At 41.5% G+C, this 19,033-nt stretch overlaps 3 protein-coding genes across 5 annotated transcripts; 2 read left to right on the top strand and 1 right to left on the bottom strand.

Moving 5' to 3' along the window:
* Window positions 1-405: 405 nt before the first annotated feature.
* On the top strand, window positions 406-6,774 carry cd9a (CD9 molecule a). 2 transcript variants are annotated; one of them, XM_056416942.1, is made up of 8 exons: window positions 406-599; window positions 3,639-3,741; window positions 3,885-3,982; window positions 4,458-4,532; window positions 4,770-4,871; window positions 5,321-5,410; window positions 5,744-5,827; window positions 5,918-6,774. In XM_056416942.1, the coding sequence occupies exons 1-8, from the start codon at window positions 531-533 to the stop codon at window positions 5,981-5,983; spliced, it is 687 nt and encodes a 228-aa protein (XP_056272917.1). In that variant the 5' UTR covers window positions 406-530; the 3' UTR covers window positions 5,984-6,774. The 2 variants fall into 2 exon arrangements, with proteins under 2 accessions (XP_056272917.1, XP_056272918.1); XM_056416943.1 differs by lacking the exon at window positions 406-599 and adding an exon at window positions 1,510-2,118.
* Window positions 6,499-10,790, bottom strand: bbs10 (Bardet-Biedl syndrome 10). 2 transcript variants are annotated; one of them, XM_056416941.1, is made up of 4 exons: window positions 10,775-10,790; window positions 10,008-10,239; window positions 8,942-9,904; window positions 6,499-8,816 (listed from the first exon to the last, which is right to left on the bottom strand). In XM_056416941.1, exons 2-4 carry the CDS (start codon window positions 10,220-10,222, stop codon window positions 8,012-8,014), a joined length of 1,983 nt encoding a protein of 660 aa, XP_056272916.1. In that variant the 5' UTR covers window positions 10,223-10,239; window positions 10,775-10,790; the 3' UTR covers window positions 6,499-8,011. The 2 variants fall into 2 exon arrangements, with proteins under 2 accessions (XP_056272916.1, XP_056272915.1); XM_056416940.1 differs by lacking the exon at window positions 10,775-10,790 and having other exon boundaries at window positions 10,008-10,438.
* Window positions 10,791-12,711: 1,921 nt separating this feature from the next.
* syt1b (synaptotagmin Ib) lies at window positions 12,712-18,651 on the top strand. Its single transcript, XM_056417224.1, has 9 exons — window positions 12,712-12,749; window positions 14,366-14,535; window positions 15,471-15,652; window positions 16,063-16,176; window positions 16,318-16,485; window positions 16,571-16,738; window positions 17,034-17,151; window positions 17,324-17,457; window positions 17,548-18,651. The coding sequence occupies exons 2-9, from the start codon at window positions 14,388-14,390 to the stop codon at window positions 17,752-17,754; spliced, it is 1,239 nt and encodes a 412-aa protein (XP_056273199.1). The 5' UTR covers window positions 12,712-12,749; window positions 14,366-14,387; the 3' UTR covers window positions 17,755-18,651.
* The last annotated feature ends 382 nt before the right edge of the window (window positions 18,652-19,033 follow it).

The raw sequence follows: 19,033 nt of genomic DNA on the forward strand, positions 1-19,033 counted from the left end.
CATTTCAAAATGAAGTAATCTGTAATCTAATTTGAAGACACTTAAGATAGAATATAGTGCACAAAGTATATAACTTGTTTATTCGCAAATGCCATTACAACACCCTCTATTAGAAACATGATCGTTATGACAGTAAGGCAAAGGTCCTACAAGTGCTAAATAATGTTAACATAGTTACATCACTGAAAAGTCCCATAACAAGATGCAGGAACAGTAGACCTTTGGCAAATAGTATTTAAAGGTTAAAAATGGGGCTATTTTAAAGAAGCAAACGGGAAACAGCACTTTCAAAAATAAAGTAACAAATACATGTATAAGAAGAACAAAAAGAGAGAGAAGAGAGAACAGCTTCAGGAGGCTTCCTTTGCAGTCCGTTATGTGTGGGGGCGGACCACTTACAGGCGCGCACAGCACGGCGGGCGCGCGTCGCAGTGCTAGCGCGTCGACAAATAACCTCATTCTGCATACTGACTGTTTAGAAGGAATTAGGTGATACCAGCAGAAGTGAGATCCGCAGCCCAAGTACCGCCATGGCTGCGCTGTCGGGAGGAGAAATGTGCATCAAATACCTGATGTTTGCCTTCAACCTGATATTCTGGGTGAGTTTAAAGCGAGACAATGTAGTGTTCTCATATAAACGTATGCATTATGGCTGTCGTGTGTGTGTGTGCGTGTGTTTGTGAGCGAGGGTAAGAGCGAGCTTCACGTGCATGCGCGTTAGTGTGTGAGCAGGTTACTATAGTGAATGGACTAATATGGCGTCCCAGATGCAGAATCGTAATTAAGCGTCCTCGTTTGCTTATCACACAGTAGGCTATATCGTGGGCTGCCCTGCGCATTATCTTTAACGCTGGACACCACCAAACACAAAGTGTCCCAATACGCGTGGAGAGACTGAGCGGGTTGGAGGGATAATCCCCAGTGGCCAAGTGACCCAGTTCTGATCACTCACAGACTTCACTCCGGAGTTTACGCGCACGGCATTTTAATAATTGCAATGGGGTGGGGGGGGGACATATACTGACGTAATGATAATTAAGACTTCTGCTCCCTCACGTGATGTGAAGATATGCGCATGCGAGCCAGCCCGTGTGTATTTGTATGAATCCTGGATGTCCCGTACAGGCTATTTGTGTCCTTCTGAGCCTGCAGGGCGTGTCTTACTCAGACCGTTTGTTGTGATCTCTGTGTGTGTGTGTGTGTGTGTGTGTGTGTGTGTGTGGTTTCGGGTGGACGCTTTGCCCTTTCATAACGTGTATAATGTGTGCAGCTATAGATAGAGCCATGGACAACTATTCATTAGTGGGGTACCATGCAAACTGAAAAATGCTAAAACTGGCCATTTGTAAAATAACTTGTGTCAGTGTAGTGCACTTCTTCTTGTCCATCATTAAAAGTCAATTGAAAGCCTGCTCAAACGTCACCCCCCCACCCCTCACACGCCACCCACATCCCCTCCCCCACACCGCCACACACACACACACAGAGAAATCTATAGATGTTACCCATTTGTGGAGGATTGAGCAAGAAGTGAAAACATACAGTAGCCCTGCACATGCAGACACAGAAATAACATGACACAGATATCTGATCTCAGCTCTGTCTGGACACAACTTTGTGTCAGTGCATCAAGATCAGGGTTCAAATACCTTGCATACAATAAAAGCAGCTCGGAGTAGGACTGTAGGAGTATGACGTAGTTCTACTTCAGAGCAGTAGCTCGAGTCACACACAGTTTAGACACCAGAGCAGTACATATTCTGAGGTAGGAAAGGCTTGCCTGCACAGCCTGCACCAACGCAGTAGTTAAAGCCACACAACTGTGCATGCATGGACATGTAACTCAAGACAGAGAGGAACACAATTCCGATCACATACACAATGAACTTTCTTGACACTCCCTATGTCAGGTGATAGTTTGAAGGCGTGGTAAGGACAACGCTTTCTCCGTTCACCACCATTTTCAACTGACACCATTAAGCTTCACTTCCTGTCTTGGACTAAGTTAGTTATTTCCTACTCATAGTGGGGCATTGTGTAGACGGAATCAGCATGACTGTCGCTGGGGGAATAAAATGTGTGAAATATGTCATGTTTGTCTTCAACTTTTTCTTCTGGGTAAGTGTGCTCTACTTTTTTATGATTGTGTTATCATGTGTTGTATGCCAGTGTGTATGTGTGTGCAGTGCCGCCGCTCCCATAACACGCACTACTAAAAAAATCATCATAGTTATAATAATTATAATGCCGATATTATTTCAGTATAGAAATATTAGGCACCTTTTAGGCATGTATATCACAAAACAGGCAGAACAAGAGATATATTTCATTCCTAAAAAAAAGTTAAGATGCCCCCCCGCGCAGCCACATATTCAACTTCCCAAGCTCGCCATGGGTGCCCTTTCCTATCTCAGGGGGGGCATCATGAAGGAGTTATGCTTAGGGCACCAACATGGCTAGCAGCGACACGGTGTGTGGGAGAGAGAGAGAGAGAGAGAGAGAGAGAGAGACAGGCTGAGAAGCTTCCTGTTGTCATTCGCTCTTTTGTGGTTTGCTCTAATGTGACATTTTCTTCATACAAAAAAGACTGGACAACAGAAAGCATACACAGTAAAAAAAAAAAGCTCAAAAGAACAGTCAAATATACACAGAAACACACACACATACTGAATAAAACAGACTTCTTTCAGTTAGGCTCTCACAGTTAAATATTCACTGACCTGTCTATGCTGATGAGCCCTGTAAGGAGGTGCCTGACTATCAACAAGTGTAAAATACAGACTTTTGTTATGTAAAAAGACAAGTGCTGAAGATGTAATAGCATACATACATATATGTATTTTTTTATAATAACATGCATGCAGCTTTGTGTTGATGGATTCGCATGCCACTTTGTGTCAATATCAGATACATATACTGATGAATAAGGGAATGCGTGACCATTATAAAGGCAAATGGACCTGGTTTTACTCCCGTGTCTCTCTTCTCTGATTATGAGACTGGTCTTGTTTTCTAGGCACATCGGCACGCACACATGACAACATTTCATTTCATTTATACGACATTGCACTGTCGTATCAATATCTGATTGGTTGAGGATTTACAAATGTCTGTCTCCAGACCATATATCCATGTGATACAACATTTAAATGGCAATTAATTGTGATTTGTGTCGATGATTAGTTGATTACCAATGTTTGTTCTATCGAAATAACGTTGGATATAAGAGTTGCTGATTGGGCATCGTCTTTAAATGGCCACTTTTACCGGATGTGCAGCCACAATATTAATTTACCTCAGTGGGGAAAACATTCTGGAGTTAGATATGACACGAGGCCTGCAGAAACCTCTTTCTGGACTGAGAAATTAAACTAAAACTCTGTTGGAGTGAGAAGAAGCTGTCCAGATTGGGCATGTCAGCGTACATTTTAAACGACAACTGGGAGCAGCTGATGGAAGAACAAGATAATTGTTATGTTGTGTGTTGAAAATATAATTGGCTAAATGAGTTGACAACATGCATAGACATGTAGAGGGCTCTCTGGTTTGATTTAGACTGACCGTGTGCACAATGCATTCAGTGCGATTATAACTAGTCACAGCGCTGTATGAGGAAACCCCCATGTTTTGTGTTTCAGCTTGCAGGCACAGCTGTCTTTGCGATAGGCCTGTGGCTAAGATTCGACCCAAAGACCAAAGGCCTGTTTGAAGGAGCAGAGTCTCCATATGTGTTTTACACAGGTAAGAGGCTCTCGGTCCTTGAGCTGGACACTTCTTGCACTATCATTGAAGCAAAGATAAAAGTACAGTTTTGGATGATGGGAGCTTTGCAAGAAAGCGAAACGTGCTTGTTTAAATCTCTGATGTTCTCGATGTACGTGTAGGTGTATACATCCTGATTGGAGCTGGAGCACTGATGATGGTGGTGGGCTTTCTGGGATGTTGTGGGGCCATCCAGGAGTCCCCCTGTATGCTGGGACTGGTTCGTACTACTTTTTTACTCTTCACGTTTCTTTTGACTTCACTAACAAGATGATTTAAACTCTTTGGAAACCATGAGTTTCTTTCTCCCTGTCTGAGTTTTGTGTGTGTGTGTGTGTGTGTTTGTGTGTGAAGTGATCTCACTCACCAGCACTTGGACTTGATATCTAGATTAAGCAAGTGTGGATTGTGGACTGATCTTGGACTCGCTAAGAAATATGAGCTACATTCATCGGTTTACTGAACAGTATCAAGGCCAGAGAAGAGTCTCTGGATTTCCTTACATTTGTTCCCCTCCTCCCTCCCGCGCTGTCTAGCCCTAATCTTCTTATACTAAATCTCTCAGGAGGAGGAGCCTATGTTAATTGGGTTCATCCCCTCAAATGACCTTACTTGCAAAAGACATGCGCACACACATGCATGGAAGCACACTCAACACAATCAGCTGAGTTTAATTCTTTCCCTCGGTTTTTCAGTTCTTCTTCTTCCTGCTTATCATATTTGCCATTGGGGTTGCGGCTGGAATCTGGGTATTTTCCAACCAAAGCAAGGTAACGTAATGTTTGAATTAGGTTACATTGATAGTTTCATTTGTATAAAAACTTATAAACACAATTACAATCCATGTACATATTTAAAGAAGTACGTTCGAGGCAATACAATAAAAAAACACTGTGGAGACAAAAATACAAGCCACAAACTAAAATAAATCACAAAGTGAAGGCAATTCAAAACAAAGTGAATAATGTGAATAGAATGATTGTTCCCGGCTTGCTGCTGTGTTGCAGGTGGTGAACGATATCACAACGTTCTACATGCAGACCTACAATAACTTCAAGGTGACAGGAGATGAGCGATTGAAAGAGACTCTGCGGATGATTCAAACCGGGGTGAGCATTGTCTGCTTCATTATCATTCAGATCAGTCATAAAGACTTAGATCATATCTAAAAGGAATTTGGCAACACTTTTCAAAACTCCCCACAACAAGTATTATCCAGTGTTTATGATGACAAAGTTGCAGATTGAGTTGCTAGGAAAAGTTTATCATTTTAGAAAATAAGCTCATTCACGTTGTCCGAGACTCGAGGAATGGGGCAACAGACTCCAAAGGTCAAAAACAAGCCTAGCAGCACCTCCAAACCTCATTGATGACTCGTTCTTGCATTTTATACGTCCAATATCTCTGTGCGGCGTCTCAACCTGTTGCCTCTTCAATGTTACGACAACTTTGGGGACAAAACAACCTAACTATTCCTAACTAAAACACTTAGCATTAGATATTTTTGTTTTTCCTTCTGCCATCTTGTTTAAAGGTCTGACTTTGTGTTTGTTTGCAGCTGAACTGTTGTGGCCCAACTGGTTCTGTCGTAGAAACTGCCAAAGACACCTGTCCCCAGGGAGAGCCACTTGAGCTGCTCATTACAAAGGTACTTCTAGCGTCAACGGCCGTACACATCGGATGCCAACGCAGCCTAGTACTTCAGTCAAGAGCTAAAGAAAGAAAAACAATCAATACGAGAGATCATCTGACCGATGTCAGACATGCTTCAGCTGAGAGCTGAAATTACTGTTTGTTAAATTCACAATGATGTTTATTAGTCTTCCCTTTGCAATTCCCTCAATTGCCTTGCATAGTTACCATGGCAACACTGGTTTACTGGAGCCTGCATTCTCTCAAGCCGTCTGTGCCGTACCACCACAAGTCATGTATCGGCATAGATTCAGAGAAAGTTGAAAGAAATTGTGCTTGTGTGTTGCAGAGCTGCCCTGACGCCATTGATGAGGTGTTTGACTCCAAACTACACGTCATTGGAGGAGTGGGCATCACCATCGGTGTTGTTATGGTAAGCGTGTGATTCACTTTAACTCATCAAAGTTCAGTATCAATAATTAAACACAAACACAAGCAACGTACGTCTCCCTCTCTTTTATAGGTGTTTGGGATGATCTTTAGCATGCTCCTGTGCTGCGCCATCAGGAAGTCCCGGGAGGTGGTGTGATACCCACCATCACGTCCCAGAGTCTTTGTTATTGTTGCATGATGTCATTCGAGTCACATGACTCCCCACTGCCAATAGTAACACGACTTGTTCAAGGAAACTAGGCTGGGTGCAGATATTCCAGATTATTACATAATCTATTAGATATGTGCTGCTGACACTTAAACCCAGCTTGTGATGTGGTGATTAGGCCCAGCTATAGAATGGGTGTCATCTGTTCTTCATTGACAATATATTGCAGAAATGTGAAATTATGTGGTCATTTGATTGAAATTAGTGTTTGTGAACTGCTAATTATCTAAACAAAAGATCATATTATTGTATACTGATCACACTTCTATTGATGTCACTTGGGCTCACCTTCAGACAGAAGACTCATGAATCAGGGCCATAAAAAGGAAACCACTCCCACTTCAGCAGAGTACAGCAGGAGCGAATGAAATTATGTTTCTGACAACATCAAATTCAAACCATGGTGACTCGTAGCCAACTCAATGCCTAACTGAACTGCGGTGACAGAGTAGTATCTTGGTTCCTTCATTGTGACATTTCATTTGTTCCCTTTTGTACTCCCCCTTTGCTAAAGTCGCCTTGGATTTGTCACATTTTGTAAACGTCTTCTTTTTTTTATTTGTAAAATATTCATGCACTTAGGTGGTAATATAGTACATGTGGTTTGTATTTTATAATGTTCTTTTTATTTTACAGAGATTGGATTGATTTATACCATATGCACTATGTTTCACAGAGGCAAATATTAATGAGAACCAAATAAACCAAAATGTACTGACTGAGTTGGCTCGGTAGGTCTATATTATGCACGCAACTCACTCTTTTTCTTACTTCAATGGAAGCAACACACACACACACAGCCCAATTAGCTGTAATGTCTCATTAAGCCTATTATCAAAAGGCCTGCAATTAAAGTTCTATTAACAAGAAAGAAAAATGTTCACTATTAGATTGATGCATTCACAAATTGTCTGTGCTCTGTATGTTAGAGTTAGCCGTGTGGGATACAGGGAGCATGTCAGGTTGATACGGGCGAAGGGGCCTTGATAAGACTTAAAACAACCTCCAGGTTATTTTCCGTGTGCGCAGTGAGTACTTAACCCAGCTTTTTCCCTCTTTGATATTTGTGACCATCAAGTGTGACTCATGTAGTTTGTTCTAAAACACGAAAAACAAGCCAAGAACTGTCTTTGTTTCTGAGTCATGTCATCAAAAATTTATTGTGAAATATCTGTTGAAAACTAGGTGCACACTGATGACAGTAAACAGCACGATTATGGATGACAGTTAATCTAGCCATTTTTAATGACTCACTACTTCACCAAAAAGAGGTGAGGACAGAGGTTGAGTTCCTCTGATTATAGCACAAGGAAGTACAATTCGATTTGGTTGTTAACAGCCGGGTGTGGCCCCCTCAGACACCCCACCCCCGCAATACAGATAACACTGATTATTAAAAAGTGTGTGTGTCTACGTGAGACGATGCCCCCATGTTGTTCTCTGTTTGTGTGTGTGTGTGTGTGTGTGCCTTTTATGTAACATAATGTGTTGGCCAGGGAATGAGGGCAGGAAGCTGAGATAAGAAAGAGAAATGTGGAGGAAGAAAAGGAACCCTAATGAGAACTCAAGAGGAAAGAAGCCAACATCCACATTTACTCACTCACTACTTCACAGTAACACAGTAGATAAAGACTAAATTGTCTGAAAACAGCACATTCTGTCCTGGACAGAGATCAACACCAAGTTGTTTGATGTATTTTTTTAATTTTTTTATTATTGCCAAACCTAACAGGTTGTAAAAGAAGCACCGAAACAGTGCTGCTGTGAATTGTAGTTTACTTTCACAATAGAAGTATAAACTTGGTTTTCAAATACATTGTTGTGAGGGAAAAGAAACACTGGACGTACAAAAAATGACTAGCAATAATTAAAAATAATTTCCTCCTACTTTTGAATGATACCCGAGTATTGAGAGAAAATATGTTTATAGATTTCATCTGGGCACGTATTACAATCTCAGTCTTCAGCCTCGTCATCTGTGCCCTCCCGGGAAATGTTTGAAAGTCTGTGAGACTGAGTGTGTAAGGCGGTGTGTGTGTGCAGCACGGTGTCCACACGGAGAAGACTTGAGACACACTGCAGCACGGCCAAAAGTACCTGGTATTTACAAGAGACAGATTCAAGGCCCGAGTCCAACGTAAACACCTCTGGTGACGGGTCAGCTTCTGGACGACAATGCTTGATCAGTGTACCCTCCTCTAGAGGGCTTTCACTTTCATCCTTAACCTGTATGAGGGTTGTGTTGGGTTCTTGTTTGTGTGTGAGGCTGGAAGGGTGCAAATGATTTTGAATACAACTCAGGAGTCTGGTTTGAGTCTGCAGGAAACGCCGTGGACTGTCAGAGTAAATCTGTCGTGGCACGCTCAGAAGAGCCTTTGCCAGGAGCTGGGAAACAGCAGGGACACCCGTAATTGTGTCATCAGGAAATGAGCAACTGCTGCCATGTAGCAGGAGGGCATGGTTTAAGAGGAACTCAAATGTCCCACCGGCAGGGATAACACAGCCTGGCTCCAACACATACTGCTTGGAGGGAGTTGCATTGGCGATCTGATTGTCCGGATGTAAAGACGTGCTTTTGTTGGACTGCAAGGTCCTCTTTGATGTCGACATGGGCTCCCAAGTTGAAAGAAGCATGCGGATAGCATCTCGAAGCGCAAAAGCATACTGGTCAGTTTGCCCTTCCCCCAGGCCACAAACGACCAGACTACAGGGTTTGACCGTGGCCCTTTCCTCGGAGTCATGGAAAGCCACATGGACATACCTGTGGAGGAGAAACAAAATAAATCAAAGCCCAATTCAAGTATGTGTAATCCAAAAGTAATTGTAACATGTGTGACTTTGCTTATACACAGTGGTTGAGAGAGAAAGAGAGACATTATGTCATACCTATGAGCTCCCAGCAGTATTGGTCTGCAATAGGTCAGTGTAGCAACGTGCTCTGGTTCAATCATCCAGCAGTCAGTGACAGGCGTGGTCCTACTGAGCCTCGCAAAGAGAGTCAGCTCGTCTTCACTCACACACTCCACCATGGACATCTCCGCCTGTAGAGCTAACGCCAGGACAGCAGCAGACTGTTTCACTGCGGACATGAGCACAGAGACGCCCAAACTCCGCAGTTTCGCAATGACACACTCCAGCGACCTTTCTGCCCAGGCGCTAAAATGCACAATTTTTCTCTGCTGCCCTTGCTCTCCACACCCCAGCTCCAGCACTTCTTCTGCGCGGAGCAATTTTGGCTGCAGGTACCCAGAAAAAACGACAGCTTTAACCAGCTGGTGGTCAGTCTGAGGGCAGTGTGCAGCAAAGTCCCTGTGAATGACTTGCCCCATAATCAAACGTGAACAACTAATAGGGAAGCCTGACACAGGTGTATGCAAGGCAGCCAAGTTGTCATTTACAAAGTGAAGTGATGAGGAAGGTAAGTCATTTTCAATCTTCCAGTGAGTGAGAAGTTCACAGGTGAGGTTGCTCATGAGCTCACAGTGGGTGCGACCCAGCCGTGAATAAAAGAAGGATGCCAGAAGATTTTGAACACAGTGACTGTTTGTGTGCGCTTGTAATTGTGTTTTTGCAGTAAAATCCTCCCAAGAAAGACAGCATCCATACGGGACCACTGCTATGGCAATAAGATCGTCCAGCTCCTCTAATGCAAATGCCAACAACTTGTCAGCCAAGTGCCTGGCAGTGGCCGCTTCTGCTGCGGCCTTGGAGTTATAGGTGTGAGACAGATGAGGCTCCTTGCAGGCCGTTGTATGAATTATCCGTAGTAATGACGCCATCAGCAGTATAAATGTCTTGGACCCATCACCTGTTACAGTGCTGTGGTTCAAGACACACTCCACCACCATCCTAGAATGAAAAACACACAAAGGGCATACATCACAAGACAAAATTATCCTTGACAAAGACTACAAAGGTGAAGGAATAGCGTGTGTGTGTGTGTGTGTGTTACCTGGCCACTGGATGCTCCAGTCGTAGTGCAGTGAGAATGCGAGACCCACTGCGGCTCAACATTGCTTGTCCCGTGTCTTGTGTGAACAGCACCTGTCCTCCTTCAGGGCCGAAACAGCGGCGGACGACTGACTCCAACACACACACAGTCTGCAGAACATGTTCCAGGTGAAGATGCTCCACCGGCGGCATCCCCACACCCTGAAAGGCACTCATGCTGAGGATAGACAAGGCTTTCAACCATCAATTGCAACCCAAAAAAAGTACTTATATTAGCAGGCAACAGTATATGTAATGTTTTCTTATGATGCAAAGCAATATTGGGGAACATAAGATGTTTTCAAATATTATCAACAACAAATGCTTTAGGTGGTACTAGCAGAATACTTTATGGAGCAAAGTTGTACTCACATTTGAAAAACATGTTCTCAGATTCAAATGTTAATGAATTACTACCGTGTTCAGAGTACCTGAAGTATGCATCACTTATGTATCACTTATAATACATAAGGAATTACAATAATTATTTATACTAATATCTGTTCACAATACAATACACACCCACTATATACACAACCTAAACAGTGATTTGTAATTGTCTAATCATACTGTCATGTTATTCAGTAGGCCTATAGTGTACACTTTATGAGCACTATATAATGCACTGCATGCATGACATGTGTGTTGTGGTACAGTCCGTACAAAGGGATAACATAAACAATCATCTTCAACCAACAGCCTGCGTGTATTTGAGAACCGGTGAATTACTTGTAACCCGCTGGATGTCACCACACATCGGTCTGAGGCCAGATCGCCGACCTCAGCGTAAAGTTACGTAGATGACGTCACGTGTTTAGAATCCGCCGTGTAGCTAGCTATCTGAACGAATGCGGTGAACTAACGCCAGTCAGCGACAGCGGCTGAGTTTATTTGATCACACAGCACAATTGCGACTTGAACGCACAACTTTCTAACGGCCAGACAAAAAACAAGCCGTTTCCTCCGCAGAATGTGAAACATTAATGTGAGAGAACTCACCGTCAGTCCAGCAGGAACGCTGCGCCTGTATCCTAGAGACGAGGCTTCTTCGGGGGCTCGTGACGTCGACGTCATTAGATCAGAAGTGACTATTGCCACCTAGCGAGTGGAGGTATGAGCTGCTTTCTATCCCGACAACCAACGTTATTATTGTACATTGATCTAAATATATAACAGTGTTCTTGGTACATATACCGTGTGTATCGTTTACACAAGTATTGTTCCCTTTTTACATTCAGGAGTATTACGGTGTGACTGCATGCTTCCTGCTGTGTGCTATGTGTTATGAGACTTTAAAAACAGTGTAGATGTTTGCATGAACAAGTTGCCTGATAACATCATATCTTCGTTCATTATCTGATAGTATGGCTTTACATGGCTGATAATAGTGGTGCTATGTGTAGACAAATATGCAAGAACATTTGCAGCACAAGAGGTCTAGTAAAAACCTAAAACAATAACACCTAAACAAATGACTGATGATCCATTCAGGCGGTTTACGTTAATAGTTAGTGCGCTATATGTGCATGTTGGCAACAAGTTACACTTTTCATGTGTTGCTATTACTTGGATAGTTAATGTCAAAATGTTGATGAAACGGTCTTGGCCTATTTGTCACTAAACACATGTGCAATAGTTGTTTTCCTTCAAATGAAAATCAGATTACATTTTGTAAATTTGGAAAAATTATTTTGCAGAGATCTTTAGTTGAGTTCAGAGTTTATACAAACATATATTTAATAATATTAGTAACTGTTTCAAATGATGTGTTTGCATATGTGAGGACCCTTTTGCCTGACTGAACTTACTTGTAATCATGTTTATGTGTAATTTTCTCCAAGGACTCCTAAATCCTAAATTCTAAAAAATAAATAAAGCTTAATTTTCGTCAAGCATAAATGTGCTGAGCCCGAAATGTCAAATTATTCATGTGAAATCAAGATTTAACCATGAGCTTGAGTTAGCTGGCCTTAAGACGGTGTCGCAAAAATTGAAAATTGAGCACTTGAAGAAGTGATTCTTCAAATTGTGAGAAAAAGTGTGTCATAAGCAAAATATATACATAGTAGACATTTAAAAAGTCACTGCCGCTCCCCTGCCCATCCCCCTGACCCCTATATGTCCAACGGTCTCATCCCTCCTGTACAGTATCTCTGTGCATCTCAAGGTGAACGAGGCGGAGTCAGAACTTGATCTCTGTGTGGCTGCAGAAACCACATCCTTATATTCTAAATCAGGCAACATCATCTATACATAGACAATATGAGACAGTTCTGCAGCTACTGCCAGATGTACAGATGCACACACACCAACACACATACAGAGCTGTCCACTGAATGTAAATGTCCTCTATTGCTGAACTCTCACTATGCTAACGAGCCTTTAAAAAGCCATGTCACGACACTCATGAATATGCATCAGTGGCCCGGTGAGGGTGACCTGTAGGAATGGGGACAGAGGTCACAAGAGGAGGGGAGTCAGACATAAGCACCCATGCTCTCTTGAGACCTATATTTGACAGGAAAGAACAAATTCACAAGAAACACATAACACACACAAACATACACACACACACACACACACACAGAAGCAACACAAGATGACCGAGCTGCAACTCCACCTATCCCAACCGTATCTTGCCCCTCCCTCCCTCTCTCTTGCTACAGCTTACACCTGCACTGTTCTTCTTGGTGCCAAAGAACTGGTGAGAAAACTCTTCGCTACCTCACTGTTTTGCACCGCCTGTCCTGCCCTCCCTGGTCCTCTCATCTTTTATCCTCCTCCTCCACTTCCCTGTAAGGAGAAGGAGTACCTGTGAATCTGGACATTGCTGCGTGGATGACTAAATACAGGTATGTCTGTATCTGGGTCCTTCTGTTCTTTCTTTTTGCTTCATCAATGAAAAATACTTTGATGTGCTCTACTCTAGACTGTGCTGAGTGAAAAGTAACCGTGCATAAATCCTCGAACGCAGAGAAATAATATTAATCAGGTCTGAGCAGGTCATTCTGGTGTTTACCGGATACAAAATCATTATGGGTAATTTATTAGTTTGTAACTAAAATGTCAGTTATTTTATTTTCTTCTCCTGAAAGATTCACTTCTTCTGAAGGTTGAAAAAATGTCCGATGTCAAGCTAAAGACAAAGCTCTCTAAAGTTGTCATTTTAAAATATTCCATATGCTATAATGAATTTGCAACCTTTTTAGAACAGGTGTAGAAATAGTTGAAGCTGCATTAACAACTGAAGTTAGGGGACCGTACGGTGCGGATGAGTCATTCATTAGATGGTGCGGATGTGCAAACATGAGAGAACACATTTTGACAATTTAAACATTTATGTTTCATACTGGCACACACAAGAAAATATAAAAGCTCTGAATTATTCATCATAATTAATTTCTTAATTGCACTTTTACAAAAAACCATTAGAATCAGAAATAATGCTTAAAATAGATAACAACGTGATCAGTGTTAAAGACTTGTAAAATGTGAAACATGCTGTTGGCATCATTTAGGTTTCTTGGATTCATCTTGAATCAGTGGTGGCTTCTGTCTTTTCAAAAGATAAAGCAGAATTGAACTAAAATCTGTGTACGTTCACAATCCCAGATACTCAATACCTGGGATCTCTGCAGAATACAAAAATAACATGACAACAGATGTTTGCACTCGGGAGTCAAGCATTGTCAGTGGGACCTTTCTTTGCCATACTGAGCATGACCTTGGCCCACGGTTCTCTCTGGCAGATCACTGTGGAACAGCAGCGGTCCACGCGTGACGCTTCCACCTCGCTCGTCCCCTTCCTCTCCTCCGTCCCTCCATGTCAGCAGCTTTGATAGCGACAGATTCTTGCATATCCTGTGTTCAAGTGCCAGGGCAGCAGAAACAAGTCATTTGACACTGATGGTTGTACAGTTTCTATAAGCAGATTATTGCTACAAATACATCTGATCAATAGTATTTATGGAAACTCTGCTCTTGTGTGTACGTTCTGTTTGGATGGATCAAATGTAATGTTTTACACATTTCTGTTTTGTTGGAGTGTAATATTCCATATTGATGTCCGAAGAGCAAAATGTCCCATCTAAGAAATTAACTTTTTTGAGGATACAAAAAAAAGTGTTGTTTTCTTACAGAATGCTTTTTGTCGCTTAAAATTAAATAAATACAAACATCTACAAAGTGCAGAAGTTTTCCCACATTTTTGGATAATTTTTCAGATAGGAGGTTTTGCACTTTGGTCATTGCACAAGTTGCTATTTTAAAGCTGAAACAATATTTTTCTGTGTCTCTGTTTCTCCGCCAGTTTAATTCCAGATCTGTTGTCACTCCTCAAATAATGACTGGGAACCATCGAGCTGCCCCGGCCTCACCAGGCACCCCAGCTCTCCCAACCCACTCGTCAAATGCAACAGCTTCTCCAGGCCAAAAGCAATCTGGAGGCCACAGTCACAACAAGTTCAAGAATGAAGAGCACAGCATCCCCAGTGAGTCAGACATAAGTCATTCTCAATCCCTGTGGACCTTTAGGCAGGTCAGGTATAACATAAACGTGTACAATCATGCAAGGGAATTGTAATGTTGCAGCCATCAAACATTACATCTCAAAAGATATTTGTGTAAAATATCCATCACCAAGGACAGATATATTTCTGGAGGGTTTTGGTAAAGCATGTGAGGCATCAACGGGTTATTTTATATTAAATATCGTAATTTGGTCTTGTTCAATGGATATAAATAAGATCATTAAATGTTTTCCTGTTATGTTTGGAGGACTGGGCTCAAACAGCTAAAATAATTAGATGGCAAATTATCCTCAGGAAATAAAAGGTGCAGCGAGTGTCTTGTTTTCAGGAATGTGGGACTGAATGAGGAAGGGTCACACTGCATATGAAAAGCCAGACAAGCATTTACTCAAAGGAGATAAAGATGTTGATTGAATTGCATTATTGGTTCATCTTGTGTGGATGTTATTCTGAGTTCAGACATGCCAGAGTTGCATATGCATACTGTCGGTAATGCTATGTGCATTTTTAACAGAAAAGCAAAACTGCAAGTCATAAAAAATGTCATCTTGTATTTGAATATTTTTAAATTGATATCAGAGACATATATTGCATCAACAATGCTTTAGAACGAGCAGAATACAAAATATATGACACATGATAAGACCGTATAATATATTGCAATATTTCGCACCACAGCAAAATAAATATGACTTAAGTACAAGATTATTAGATTGCATTGCATTCTCCAGCGTTTCTGATTATATTCTCCTCTCCGTATGTTTTATTACCCTGTCTGTTTTCAGACTCAGAATTTGTGTTTATCTTGGTTACATTTTGAACACTGTATTCAAGTGGCTGACTAAAACAGTACGTAAATCAAGTACGTATCATCATCTATGTTTGTGCGTTTGCAGTGCCATCATGGTCTGTTGCTGCCCTCTGCATCGTGAGTGTGTGTGTGGTGCTGTCGTGTGCTGTGTGTGTGTGGAAGAAGTGCTTGAAAAAGAAGGACAAGGACAAAGAAAAGGAGAAGAAAAAGGAAAAAGAGAAGAGCAACAGAGGTCTTGACACTGAAATGGATGGAGGTTACAGCGAGGTAAGCTACACACACACACACGCACACACACTGTCTCCCCTTGCAGATGTATTGTCCTCCAATGTATCACAGTCCTGACCTCCGGGTCACCCAGGACTAGTGAAGCTGTCACTGTGTGTTAAGACTAAGGATGTTTTGCACATTGTTCATATTGAGATGAGAAGTTTTCTTCAAGGATGGTCATATTTAAACACACTGACGATGTAAACATGTTCCCTTTAAACAATAGTTCCACCTTTGAGAGCAACTTTATCTTTGTTTAATTGCCTCTAGCTGTGTACGACTATACTGCAGGAGCAACGCACACATACCTGCTCCACAAGCTGTGAGACAGAAGGTCTTCATTGATACCTTGTAAAGCTATATTTTTTACCTGCATGTGGTTTGTGTGCGTCTCTGTTTGCTTGCAGCCGCTCAAAGATGAAAGTAACAAAAAAACAGAGTCGTCAAATAATGAGCACAAGGGCGAGGAGAAGCTGGGAAAACTACATTTTACATTAGACTACAACTTCACAGATAATACGGTGAGATGCTGCTTTTCTCTATAACGTGTTTTTGACCACAATCTGTCAACTCTAAAATGTCACCATTCTAATACTTCTGTCTCTGTTGATTAGCCAGATTATCATCTCTTGTTAATAATTTCCTGTGCTATCTCATTCTAGCTGATAGTCGGCATCTTGCAGGCTGCTGAACTTCCTGTGATGGATGTGGGCGGTAGTTCTGACCCCTATGTTAAACTCTATCTGCTCCCGGACAAAAAGAAAAAGTTTGAAACCAAAATTCACAGGAAGACTCTTGAACCTACCTTCAATGAGACTTTCACATTTAAGGTTCATTGATCAATAACAAGTAAATCATTTATCTACATGGCACATGATATCTTTCCAGTTATTGTCTTTGAATTGTGTTCTGTAGGTACCATACACTGAGCTGGGCGGGAAGACCCTGGTGATGACCGTGTATGACTTTGACCGTTTCTCAAAACACGATGCCATTGGAGCTGTGAAGATACCGATGAGCAGTGTGGACTTCAGCCAGTCTCTGCAGGAGTGGAGGGATCTGCAGAAGGCAGAGAAGGAGGAGGTGGGCGTGCACAGTGAGACAGGAAGAGTTGAACTTGAAAAGAAGGATGCACACAGTAGCATACGATCAAATAAATCTTGCTTATAGATTTTTCCGAAATTGTTAGTCATCGGGGAACACTCGGTCTCATTTGATTCAATTGTGTATTTCTTTGTGTTTAGAGAACAAGGTTGTGGATGCTTGATGTCTCTTTGGCTTGAGTACAATCACATACTTTCTCCTTTTGATATTTGCACTTAATTAAGATTCCAGGCAATTACCCAACAACATCCTCAATTATGTGTCTCTGTATTAGAGTGAGCGGCTTGGAGACATATGTTTGTCCTTGAGGTATGTGCCTTCTGCCGGGAAGCTGACGGTGGTCATTTTGGAGGCCAAAAACCTGAAGAAAATGGATGTGGGGGGATTATCAGGTCAGTGAAGCAGTAAAAAAGTGTTTTCATTAGTTTCAGGCTTAAGCTCAATAATATGCTGGTGGTTTTTTTTGTATAGACAACCACAGGAAAGTAAACATTTTTAGTAACTGCAACAGTGCCAGGCTGTGAGTCTGTTGCTCTGACGTAAAACCTCTGTTCTCTCTGTCAGACCCTTATGCGAAGATCCACTTAATGCAGAATGAGAAAAGACTCAAGAAAAAGAAAACAACGACAAAGAAGCACACGTTAAACCCTTACTACAACGAGTCGTTCAGCTTTGAAGTGGCATGTGAACAGATCGAGGTACATATAACTGTTCACACACACAGACGCACACAAATGCCATTCCCCAGAAATGTCATTAATTTTCTTTGTGTGTATTTTCATTTATAGAAGGTGCAGATAGCGGTGACTGTGTTGGACTATGATAAGATTGGGAAAAATGATGCCATTGGGAAAGTGCTGCTGGGCAATAACAGCACTGGAACTGAGCAATGCCACTGGGAAGACATGCTGGCAAACCCTCGGAGGCCAATAGCCCAATGGCATAGCCTCAAACTGGAGGATGAAATCAACGCCCTAATTTCTAACAAGAAATGAAACAGTGACCCCTGGTTTGTTGGGATATGACATTGCAGCATTTACCTCAACTACTTCCAAATGATGTTCCTAGCACTCCCTTTATTCCCACAACGACCCATTTAAGCTTCTGAACTTCATAAATCTAACCAATAATTCCCTGTTTTACCCTTGACACTATGCAAGTCACTCTTATGGACTTGAACCCTTCTTCTTTCAGTAACTTCCTCCTCCTGCTTATATCTTAACTGCAACAAAGAGTGTGAAACAAAGATGTATCACTATGTGCATTGCTCTTAAACCAGATGAGATTTTTTGGAATGTGTGTGTCTTTCTTCTGTTCTGTACTGATATCAGCTACACCTGATATATAACGTAATTATATAACTGTTGCCTTTTGCTATAATAATGTTATCAATTTAACAGAAATGTATGTACTCTAAATTTCCATTTAATCCCATAGCAACATCTTACAATATACATTATATTTATAAAAGCTAATAGTTAGGGTTGGAGTACAGCCTTAAATGAGAGTGGTATAACAAGAGTCTTGGCATCATGACTTATAGACATGTTTCTCTGCAGCATCACAACCAAAGTGGCCCAACAGACGAAGCATCACCCATCCGTTACAATGCATTGGTAAACGGTAGGTGTGGTCATACTTTATAACACAAAGAAAAAGGATGCCGAGCCTTGCAGTTTGAAGTGTAGATGGAAACATAACATAAGTGAAGGAACCCCCATTGGTTTCAGAGTGTGTTCTTCCTCAGTTTCTGTGTCCAGCCCTGTATAGGCTTTGTTTTGTTTTGTTTTGTTTGTTCTGTATTGTATTGTGTTGAAATGTATATTTTGTGTAAGCACTGAGAGACACTTTACCGAGTCAAATTCCTTGTTTGTGCAAACTTACTTGGCCAATAAAACTGATTCTGATTCTGATTCTGAAAATATAAGAGGAAAAGGAGTCAATGAGCATTTTCAGTCTCATAATAATTGAATTATATGTCTATTTCATATTGGGCTGTGGTATATTGTCCAGGGCATTATGGTCAGCAGTATGCATATGCTTTGACAACAAACAGCAATCCTATTTCCAAATGTGGCAGTTATTTAAGTTACATATACTGAGTTAGCTAATAGTTTATCATGGCACAGCAACTCATAACTGCATAGCTACTAAGTTATAAGGCATGTGGCAAGATGGTTATTCTTCTAAAATATAATTAAAATAAATACAACCTCCAGCCTTTCACCAACATGATTTACAATATGCAATAATATTGCCTGACTACGGCAAAGT

The sequence above is a fragment of the Pseudoliparis swirei genome, chromosome 6, assembly GCF_029220125.1.
Source record: "Pseudoliparis swirei isolate HS2019 ecotype Mariana Trench chromosome 6, NWPU_hadal_v1, whole genome shotgun sequence".
Lineage (NCBI taxonomy): Eukaryota > Metazoa > Chordata > Actinopteri > Perciformes > Liparidae > Pseudoliparis > Pseudoliparis swirei.

What these genes read in the sequence shown, in the direction of transcription:
- bbs10 (XM_056416941.1), bottom strand. Translation starts at nt 10,222, where the DNA reads ATGAGTGCCTTTCAGGGTGTGGGGATGCCGCCGGTGGAGCATCTTCAC. An exon ending in CTGGAGCATCCAGTGGCCAG is followed by an intron (nt 9,905 to 10,007) that starts GTAACACACACA and finishes TTTTCATTCTAG; the next exon opens with GATGGTGGTGGAGTGTGTCT. An exon ending in ATACTGCTGGGAGCTCATAG is followed by an intron (nt 8,817 to 8,941) that starts GTATGACATAAT and finishes TCTCCTCCACAG; the next exon opens with GTATGTCCATGTGGCTTTCC.
- cd9a (XM_056416942.1), top strand. Translation starts at nt 531, where the DNA reads ATGGCTGCGCTGTCGGGAGGAGAAATGTGCATCAAATACCTGATGTTT. An exon ending in CCTTCAACCTGATATTCTGG is followed by an intron (nt 600 to 3,638) that starts GTGAGTTTAAAG and finishes TTTGTGTTTCAG; the next exon opens with CTTGCAGGCACAGCTGTCTT. An exon ending in TCACCATCGGTGTTGTTATG is followed by an intron (nt 5,828 to 5,917) that starts GTAAGCGTGTGA and finishes TCTCTTTTATAG; the next exon opens with GTGTTTGGGATGATCTTTAG.
- syt1b (XM_056417224.1), top strand. Translation starts at nt 14,388, where the DNA reads ATGACTGGGAACCATCGAGCTGCCCCGGCCTCACCAGGCACCCCAGCT. An exon ending in TGGATGGAGGTTACAGCGAG is followed by an intron (nt 15,653 to 16,062) that starts GTAAGCTACACA and finishes GTTTGCTTGCAG; the next exon opens with CCGCTCAAAGATGAAAGTAA. An exon ending in GGATGTGGGGGGATTATCAG is followed by an intron (nt 17,152 to 17,323) that starts GTCAGTGAAGCA and finishes TCTCTCTGTCAG; the next exon opens with ACCCTTATGCGAAGATCCAC.